The sequence below is a fragment of the Molothrus aeneus genome, chromosome 2, assembly GCF_037042795.1.
Source record: "Molothrus aeneus isolate 106 chromosome 2, BPBGC_Maene_1.0, whole genome shotgun sequence".
NCBI classification, from domain to species: domain Eukaryota; kingdom Metazoa; phylum Chordata; class Aves; order Passeriformes; family Icteridae; genus Molothrus; species Molothrus aeneus.
In genome coordinates, this window is record NC_089647.1 from 91461435 (window position 1) to 91472360 (window position 10926).

A 10926-nucleotide genomic window follows, 5' to 3' on the forward strand; every position below is an offset into this window, starting at 1 on the left:
GAGAAGCAGTAACGTAGCAAGATCTCTAAATATACTACATAACACAGGCAAAACTCATCAGTAATACAGACCTCTGACCCAGCAGCATTTACTGTACAACCTAAAGCCATCAACCTGGGCAGGGGCTTTTAGTGTCCAGGGCCAGCTGTCTTACAGATACAGAACAGACTGTCACCATAGGCAGCAAGATGTTCAGCAACCATTTAGTGTCCAAAAGGCATATGCTAAAGGGCAACATCTTCCCAGATTGCCCAGATACAGTCAAATCAACAGTATTCAGGAATATCCAAATCCATGTTCAGCTATGAACAGCTACAAAAGACATATGCCCATGTTTTATTAAGGAAAGGGTTCATTTGGTGAAAGATGTCACCAAAATTTAAAATAATTTAAATATTATTAACCAACTTTTGACTGTGATGGGGAGAGACTGCAGAAGTCATATCATCAGCAAAAAATAAGTGATCAGAGAAAACTAAAGCAGCTGCATTAACACAGGCAGAACAGATCACCTAATGATATCCACAGTGTCCCAAATAATTTAACTACAAAACAGAAGCTAATCTTGTATGGAGGCAGTTTTAATTGCCATCATATGCTTGCTTTTTCCCCTAAATGTGTATTAAGTGTACTGCTTAATATTAAGCTAACAAGTTTCTCTTGTTACTAAGCAGGTTCTGCATGACACTTACAAGATACCCCGTGCTAATTCTGTATTCTCTGGCTGTGCAGCTGCCCTCCCTGGGGTAGCACATATCCTCTGGGGAATCCAGGGAGAAGACAGCAAAGTGTTTTGTCTGATGCAAAAGCAACATCCACAAAAAAGGTTCTATTTTTATAAAGTATGTGACAAAAAGTATAGTCCCACCTAGTAATGTTCATATTATCCACACACAGTCATTATTTCCATTATTTGGGAAATAATTTTTTGGTGTTAAAATTTATCTTATTTATCTTAAAGTAGAAGACTTACTTATTCAGGTCCTATGATTCCATGTAGAAGCAAAGCTGTAAATTAGGGTGTTTCTATTTTGTTACTTAAAGATGCCTCTAATATAGATCATACACATTCTAAAGCAGTAAAATATACAGATTTACCTCAATAGACACAAATAAGAAAATTACAATGCTGCTTATCAGCTTCCAAAGGATTTGGAAAACTGAACTTCATGTCAGCTGTACTGCAGTGAAACAAACACTTTTTCCATAACAAAGTTATTTTCCACCATCAGTCCTGTAAATTGAGTAAGGCTGCAGTCATGGTTACAGGAAGCAAAAGGTGAAGTGAAAAGAACCCAAAATTTGCAGGATGAACCCAAAATTTGCAGGATGATCTTAAGAGGCAGAACAAAAGAATGCCAATTTAAAAATTTAGTAAGATAAAGACAATTCCCTCTGTCCTTCTAGGAGACTACAACATCTCCTGGTGAAGAGATATGAAGTACAATATGACTAGCATGCTGAACATATACCTTATTCAACCCCCATCACTAAACTCTTCAATGCCTTGAAGATATAAAAAGGACACTCAATGCAGGTAAAACAGCAAATACTTGAAAATGCTAACCAGGAAGCTGACAGCACCCAGTCATTGCTACTCTTCCACAGGGCCTTGGAAATTTGTGCACTGATTTTGTACTGCTTCAGGACAGAAACTGTCCAGTAAAGGAAAGAGAAATGGGAGGGAACTTCCCAATCACAACAAACCCATACTTTTATGTCCTACAACAAACAGGACCAAGAAAGAAAATTAATGACACAGAACTATTGGAAACCATCCTATTAGCAGTCTCCATTAGTACATCACATCCCAACTGTTTGTTTTCCTGAGATCATACCATAAAAGCTCCCAGCTAACCCGGCTGCAGCAGCCAAGGTTTTCAGCATAATCCAGAGACCAGTCTTTCTCGAGGAAGGACCTGAAGCTGAACAAGTCCAGGAGACTTGCAGAACAAAGATTCATAGTTCTAAGACCCTGATCATGAAACAGTTTTTGTATTGACTTTAACCAAAGCTAACTTTGGAATAAACACAAGATGTAACTATCCACTCCAGCTCTCCCACAGAAGTCTCTGCCTTGTCTCCCTTATTAAAAGCAGTCTGGAAAGTGGCAAGCACATCTACATCTGTGTGCCTGGCTGGTGCACATGGAGCTTTGGTGAACAGCTCTGGAGTGATGCACCTGACATGTACATCTGCTACTCATGCAGAGCAGTCAGTTTCAGGCCCAGTAGTCAAACTAGTACTTTTCATTTTCACTGCTGAAGATGCACAAAAGTAGTTGAACCATGGAGGTACAAAAGAAAAATAGACAAGAAAAACCATGCAACACAAACATAAGGTTGCCAGACCTCAACAGTCTTATTGAAATGAACACAAATTTACTTAGAGCACTGTTGCGGTGTGAAGCAATATCCTGTTTCATCTTTCCCAGTCCCTCAGGTGTGCCAACCTCTCCCTTCCCCTCCCCCTTGCCCCCTTGCTAAGTGCTGTCCATCAATCTTAACATTCCAGCAAGGGCGGTGTCTGGTTGGTGAAGTTCAAAAGATGCCTCTCAGCCCTGGGGTCATTGGCCAGTCCAGGTGTCATTGTCCCCTGAGACTCCTACCCTTCCACCTGGTTGGTGGCACACCTACCCCTTCCCCTCCCCCTTTCCCCGGGCTTAAAAAGACAGGGACCATGCGGTCTTTATTCTGTTGGAGCTGTTACAAGATTCAGAGATCTGTGACCCTGGAATAAAACTCTGGATTAAATCCTACAGCAGAATCCGTCTCCTTTTCCTTTACCTCGCCTAAAGCCTTTCCACCAGAGGTAAACCTGAGTTCCTGCTCGCCTGGACTTGTTCCAAGTGCCAGCTGCAACATACAGCCAGCCAGGGGTGTCTCTGGGGTGAAACCACCTCAGCTGCCGCCTCTGGTCAGGCAGCAAGGGCCAGGCACGTTCCATCCGGTAATATTGGGATCATATTCCAATAGAGCACCTTTTCCTTAAAATTACCCTTCAGTGGAAGAAAGGTTTCAAAGTTAAGACACTGAGCAAAAGCAAAATAACAAGAAGCAACAGGTGAAAATAGACAAGGCAGCATGGACCATCCTAGGCAATTACCCAGGCACAGCCTGTCAGCATACTCACAGTACAGAAGGTAGTGTGACCAAGGCAATAGGAAGCCTTCTTCACATGGGATATAATAATGTTTCATTTATCTTTTAGACTGCTGCCTTAGTCTCATCAGCAGTGCAGGAGAGTAGTGACAGTCCACAACTCAAGAGCTCAAGCCCCTTACTTTCAACATACTGTCTTCTCTTCCATATTTGATGCTTAAGCCCACCTTGGAAGAGGTCACCAACAACGCTATGCACAAGAGATTTAACAGTGTGCTTGCTCTGTGCAAAACGACCATGCCATTTGTACAGGCTCCAAAAGTGAGCAAACACAAAGGAAGAAATCTTAAACTAAATCCAACAGTCATATCAGCACTGACAGATCTCTACACCCAAAGTGATCCTCCCTCTTTCCAAAGAGACCTCAGTACAACTCACCTGGTCTTTACATCCATAGAGACCATTCTCTTATACCTCATCATTATTGTTGCTACATATTATTTGGAGTATTCTCTTCCTTTTCTTAGGACCACTTTCTAAAGATCCATACACACATAGCTGATTTTAATATTCTTCTCTCTACTCTCTCCTCATCCCACCGATATCCTACTGCAAACCGGAAGAAAAAAGAGCAACAATTTTCATCTCTGCTACTTTTCTTCATTTATACTTCAAAAAGACAGACTTCAGCCAGTATTAGGTGGACACAGCTCTTGTCACACACAAAACTAAGTGCACTTACTCTAAGTGAAAAAACTCGAGTGCTCTGACCAAGGCAAAAGTACTTCTGGCATAGGAAGAAAAGTTATTTGTACTTGAAAATTCGTATTCTATCTCCCTGTCTTTTAAAAATTACTTCTATGCCCAAAAGCAGGAATTTGCCATGTCCTAGTACAAGGTCCCCATGCCTTGTACAACCCCACACTTACAGGCATCCTGCTAATCTACTTAAACCATTATCCTGAGCACTTATTAGGGTTGCATGGAACTGGAGCAGCACTCAGTGACGCACCTGAGCCTACACTTGGACCCCACTCTAACGCGCTGCCCAGTTGCTCTCTCGGGCGATGCGGATGGGTTTTCACACTCTGACCAACAAGCCACATCTGCCCTCTTTCCCCGGAGCACTCTCAAGTCTGACGTGTTTGAATCTTACTACGCACACCTAAAAAAACTTGGGACCGTTCGTCATATATACCATTCGTCAGTATACTTAAACTGGACAATTCCACCAAAAAAAAAGTCGCTTGACGGAAACAATATAAGGAAGAGAAAGGTAATAAACAAACCAAAAGAAAACACATTAAAAGAAAAAAGCAGCTGGAGAGCGGGAGGTTTTATTTGCCCTGCCAACTACGTATCGCAGTAGCCTGTGAATTACAGCGCTCTGAACTCAGGTCAAGCACTGAGGTTCAGCGAAGGACAGTCCCGTGGGGCGGGCGGGCTGCGGGGAGCGCACGGCACCCGCCGCCGCTGCATCCCCGTTTGCACCGGGCATCACGTGCGGCGGCCCCGAGGCTCCCCGGCCGCCGAGCCGGTCACGAGACCGCCCAACTCCTGGACCGAGCCCTTCCTGCGAGCCCGGGGCCACGGCGGGGGCTGCCGCCCGCGCCCGGGGTGGAGCGGCACCGGCGGTACTCACGTATCGGCTCACGAGGGTCCGCAGGAGGCTGCAATCCATGGCGGGCGGGCGGCTCAGGACGGCGCCGCCGAGTGCTCGCCGGTGCCGCCGGGCTCCCTGGCTCGCCTCCTCACTCGCCACATGCAGAGAGCCGCGCTCGCCCCGCCGGACCCGCTGTGACGCCGGCCCGGCGCTCGCCGCCGTCCCCCGGCTATGCCATGTGCTCGCCGCCGCCGCTGCGGCGCGTCGCCCCGCGGCCCCGCATGCCCCCCGTCGCTGCTGCTGCCGCCGCCACTGGAGTCCCGCCGAGGGCAGGCGGAGGGGACTGCCGGTAAAGCTCTCCCTCTCCCGCCCCCGCCCGCTGCACTCTGCCCGCTGCACTCTGCCCGCCGCGCGCGCCGCCCAGGGCTTTATCCGGCGGGCGGGGCCGGGGCCGCCCCCGCGCCGCTCCCCCCGCCCTTCCCCGCTCCCGGCGCGCGCGCGCGGGCCCGCCTGGTACCGGCCCGGCCCCCGCCCGGCGCGCGCCGCTCTGATCGCGCCGGGCGGCCGCGGCGGCGCGCACGTCACGCGCGCGGGCGCGCGCGCCGGCGGCCGTGCCCGCTCCCCGTCCCGTCCAGTCCCGCGCGCGGCTCCCGGAGCGGCCGGTACCGGCTCCGGGCGGGGGGAGGCGGGAAACCTGCCCATGCCTGGGAATGGGCTGGGAACACTGGGGTGAGCCAGTGCATTGTACTGGGAGCACCGGAGGGAGTGAAACTGGGCGGGAGGGGAAAACACAGGGAGAAGCCAAAGAGTAGCATTGGGTGCGCTGGGAGGAAACTGGGAGCACTGGTGGAGAGCGAGGGAGTGGCACTTGGGTAGTGGGAGTGGCACTGGGGGCGCTGGGGGTAGCCACGAAGCGATACTGGAAGAACTGGGATGGCATGAGAGCACGGAATGGAAACCAGGAATGATGCTGGGAGCGAATTGGGAACACTAAGGGGAGTTAGTGAATGATGCTGGGAGTACTCGTAACTGTAGAATGGATTGGGTTGGATTGGAAAGGACCTTAAAGATGGATCTCATTCCAACCCCTCCGCTATGGGCACGGGAACCTGGGGGGACGGGGGTGGAGCCGGGGAATGTTGCTGGGGCCACTAGGGCGAGTCGGGAAATGACACTGGGACTACTGGGAGGAAACTGGGAGCAGTGGAGGGAGACGATGAGCGATACTGGGCGGGCACGGGAGCGCTGCGGAGCGACAGGCAGGGCCAGTGGGTGCTCCCTGCGCCCCGCCTTCACCCGCGCCGCCCCGGGCAGCGGGGAGCGGCCGCCGCGCCCTTCCGGGGCGGGGGTGCCCGCGGCAGGACGGCGCCGACCCCCGCCCGCCCCGGCGCCTCCCGGGGACGCTGCCCCGCCGCGCCTGCTCCCGCTCGGCCGCGGGACCGAGCTGTGCCGGAGGCGAGCCCCGCTCCGGCCCCAGGGGCGGCAGCGCTGGGGCGCAGCACGGCGCGAACAGCCGGGACCGGCCCCGCTTGCAGAGCGCGGCAGGAGCAGATTAGGAAACCTCTGTGCGGTACAACGCACACATCACAGCCCTGCTGAGCCCGCAAACTGTAGAAACTACTTGGGGATAGGTAAAGGGAGAAGCAGAACTCGGCAAAAAACGCACACGAAGGAGAAGTAGAAGCGTATCATTATTCCCTTTTTTTTTTTTTATCTAGATGCCTAAGACAACACCTTTTAGGTATTTAGGCCTTTGTTTTCTTCAGCTGTTGTTTGTTCATGCCATTCATACCGAGGAACTCACTCAAGTTAGCAGGAATTTTGTACGCAGTCTCAGATTACAACTTCATATAAAACAAAGGCTCTAAACCAAATACTCTCTCAATAACTAAATGAAACTTACTAATTTTATAAAAGTCAATCTTTTACTAAAAAAGTCGATTTTAACAAAATCAGAATTGTATGCTTATGAAAATCCGTTCCTTTCTTTGGCAGCAATCACATAAGCTGTCCCTTATTGTCTAGTTCACGGCTGAAACAATGAAGTTTTTGCTTATTTTGGCTTTTGTTTTGTCACTATTACATAGCTCTCTGGACACCATCAAATATTTTACCACAAAGAACGCACAAATTTCTAGTACAACAAACACATAGAAAAAATAGAAACTGAACTATTTGAGATCATTACATAAATACTAACAGAAAGAACATATGACTGTTTCTTTACAGGTCACCTTTAATGTAGGTGCATTTTATAAATTCAGCAGTTTTTATTGCTGGTTAGATTGCAAAATGTATCATTTAATGCACACTAAGTGCAGTGTGGTCAAACTAATGTTGCTGTTAAAACTCTAAAGGGACGGTCTAAACCCCAATTTTCATCTTGGTTACGACTAATAATTTATATTTATTTTGCGGCACCTCCCATTTTCATGCTCCTATTTACAGACCTAACACTTCTGTGACATAGGTTTCTGTACTTGCATTTCAGCTTCAAGAACTCATCACTGAAATTGAAAGGTGAAAATAAAAAAAAGATCCATTAAATAACAGGAGTTTTTCTCAAAATTAGCAATTCTGCATGAATTAACACAAAACTTCTTTATTTTCTGTTTATTTACAAGAACACTTACATATTAAAATAATATTATGTGTGCATGTCATCGGTCTTCAGGAAACTAGTTTATTATCAAGTAAAAACTACAGAAGAACTTCATGAACATAAAGTGATAGTTTCAAAACAAACAGATTGCAAAGCTGTAACAGGAAATTGTTTCCATTTAATGTACTTCTCTGTCTAGCTATTCCAATTTCAAAGAACTTACAGAATATTCATATTTTGTAATATTTTCTCAAGTTATTCAGCTTTTATTCAAACAGTACTATTTAGTCAATCCAGTCTTTTTAATGACATTGCTTCTTGCCTGGGTTTGGAGCGAAAGCAAATTTTCAAATTATGCAGAAAGTTGTTTTCTAAAGCTTTCTTTTAATACTCTCAGTAGTTTCTTTCATCCAGGTGCCACAATCTTTTTTTTTTCCATTTCATTGAGTGTCCCTGTGTGCCATGCCCACATTACTTGGTGCACCTCACAGAGCATCTCTGAAGGGAAGGAATGTCACCTGCTGAGCTGGGAACAGTTGACAATGGTTCACTTCTGAGCATGAGCATCATGGAGATATTTCTGAGCTCCTTGCTGTCTCCTCAGCTTAGGTAACCAAGGTGGGGCTGCAAGAAGCATTTTCCTCAGATCCACAGTCTGGAAGCAACTCATAGGTGTAGGCTGGCTGCATTCCCTGAGGTGAAAAGGGGACCAAAAAGCTCCTGTCCTCACTGAGTCTTTCAGTCCAGGGCAGAGGACACACAGACACAGCCATTTCCAGGCTGCTGCTCAAGCAAAGCTGAGCCATTTTTCTGCCTTCCCTACACTGCCAGGAAAAAGAGAGAAAATGAGCACATCTGGGTTCTGGGCACATGAAATCCCATCCTATATTTGTGCCCATCTGGGCACAAAAGGCACCTAATTGTGCAGCCCAGAGGCCAGCACTGGTAGGACACTGAAAGTTGGCACAGGACCTTGCCAACTGAGCTGTGGTTGTGCAGGGAGGGCTGCACAGCACACACATTTGACTTTTGGAGTGGCAAGCATCTCCAGGGTCAGTGGGCAACTGAGGAGGGTGTTGAGGTCACACTTTTAGACTTAGGTACATCAAATCTGCCTAAGTCAGGCTTAAGGTGCCTGAGTCCTTTATTGGATCTATCCTAAAGTGACCTGCTGAAGGTCACGTTGTGACTTAGCAGTCAAGCCAAATGAGGAGCCTTGATCTTATTGGTCATGGATCTGTTCTGCCTGTTATGCAATGTTTCACTTTTAAGCAATTTATTAAACTAATCATCTTTGTCTTTGAATATGCCATCACATTTATTTCACTCCTCATTTCTCATTTTAAAAATTCCTAAAATTACCTGTATGATGTATTTTCTAAATTTCTTATGTCTTTTCTGACTGCAGATTTGACGTCCTATTCCATTGCTCTCTGTTTCTCCTACCTATTCTTCTGATGGATTCCTTGTGATCTGTTACTGGCCTTTCAGGATTTTCCTACCTTCCCAGCTGAATTACCACATTGTCTAGATATTACTACTTAACACAGAATCTCACACCTCTTCTGATTTACTTACTGTGTCAGTACAGCTCTGCTTGAAACATCCCACTCATTGTATAATAGCATTAGAAATCAAGGTGAATACATTAGTGTGCAATAGATGTACTTTTCTTATGTACAGATGTATCTTCTGTTACTTTTAAACCCTTATTAAGTCACTCCATTTCATCATTGCAGTGAAAATGTTGAGACTGGTCCAAGGGCAGCAGCTCACTACATGCTGGATTCTCTTCTTGAGGCAGTAATAGATATTTTGCAGTTTAGTCCACCTTGATTTTGGAAGGTGGGAAGGCAGGATTTAAAGCTGGGCTCCAATAATGTGCCACAGTTCTCACAAGCATGCTGGTGATACAATATAAATGGGTAACACGGTAGACATCAGAATTTTTGTTCTAGATTTTAGTTTAACATCTGTTTAGGCTCCTGCTTCCTACTATGGTAGTGACTATTTACCTCTAGTAGTTCTGGCCAAAGTTACTAAATACTTCCTGGAAAAACTGTGTGTCGGTGATAAGAGATAACTCGGGCATGTGTGAGAATAGTGTGAGGAGTGGGAAATGGCAGAGATTGAAAAGCTGTTAATTGTATGCAGCTTACCTGCTTGAGAAACTGGTATGTGCTCTGAGTGAAATTGTTTATCCTGCAGTGTTCCTGGCTTTTCCCCTATATCACTTTGTAATTGTGTCTCTCCATCTATTATATTTCTGAAGAGTTAATGAAAAGAACAATTTCTCATTTTTGGGTCACCATATATTTAAACTAGTAAATTGGTACTAAAAAGAGAAATTATTCCCTCAATGAACAGATGTTTATGTTTTGATCTACTGAAATAATATTTTTTCAGATCCTTCTAAATATTGTTTGTGAAAACAGATACCAACAATAATTCTGAAATATGCTTTATGTTAAAAACATTTCACAGCCTGGAGTTTGTGACAGATGTACTTCATTTGAAGAATATAATTAACAGTTACAATGGTATTCTGACAACTTACCTGCCCAGGACAGATAACAAATTGAAGGTAAAGACAAAGCAAGTAAAATGACCAGCATCAAACTGCTCTGATAATGATTTTAGTAGAAGTAGAGTAGCCCAAAGGACAGAGGGAGACTCAAAAAAGTGCTGGACATTGAAGATCACTTCACTCTTGCTTGACTTTGTTTGTCTAGATCTTTTTTTTTGTTTGTTTTTCCAGAAAACATGTATGTGAAAAAGAGACACATTTCTGGCTCTTTGACCTATCTGTTTCTAACCTCTGGCAATAATGCATAACTTCTCTTCTAAAACCTAAATGCACTGTCATTGTGACAACATATAATTCCCACATCCTTGCTAACAAAGGTGACCTTTGTTAAATAGTTTCTTAACAAAATCCTCTAAAAGAACAGAGGGTTCTAAACAGATGCAATCAAACAAATGCACATCAGTTGAAATAATTTGGCTGCCATCTTCTGCCAGCTCAGGCAGTCAATTGCAGTTACAACCAAGATTTGTTCATCTGCTTTACCTGATGCAAGAGATCCAGTCCCTGGCTGCTGCAAAGTTATCCTCTTCATCAGGAAAGGCACAGGAATCAGGAATATCTTACTATTCCTGAGACAGAGCAGTCACATGGACCATTTGGAAGACTTGCCCCATCACTGTGGAACTGTATGAAACTCATTAAGAGGAAGCCCAGCCTCCAGCAGAGGAAGCTTCTCCTGGGATGCAGTGCTGTTGGCTGCTATGGTTACTAATGTGATTTTCCATTTACTTCCTTGTTCACTCACCTGCTTTCTCATTCAAACACCACGCACAAGTACCTCCAGAGATATTTGTTGTTGGAATAGTGACAAACCTCATTAGTGGCAGCCATGCGCAATCAAAGAGGAAAAAGATACAAGTGATCAGCAAATAAACAGAAGAAAGGAAAGTGCTGGAATCTATGGGTATTGTGAATAATATTCTGTCCTTGCTGCTTTGTGAACTTTGTGTTCTCTTCACTTTGGATTTGCATTAATGTTAGTCTTGCCTTATGTCTCTATTTTACACCTCAGTGCTTCGATCCAGCAGAAGCT

The 10926-nt window shown here is 45.6% G+C and overlaps 1 protein-coding gene across 1 annotated transcript in view; it reads right to left on the minus strand.

Annotated features, from left to right (window-relative positions):
* The window catches only part of ATP11A (ATPase phospholipid transporting 11A), a 119137-nt gene extending 114293 nt beyond the window's left edge, over window positions 1–4844 (minus strand). The window contains exon 1 of the mRNA XM_066545307.1: window positions 4744–4844. Coding sequence (XP_066401404.1) covers window positions 4744–4782 — 39 coding nt within the window. The 5' untranslated portion in view covers window positions 4783–4844. The remainder of the gene's footprint in view (window positions 1–4743) is intronic.
* Between the last annotated feature and the right edge of the window lie 6082 nt (window positions 4845–10926).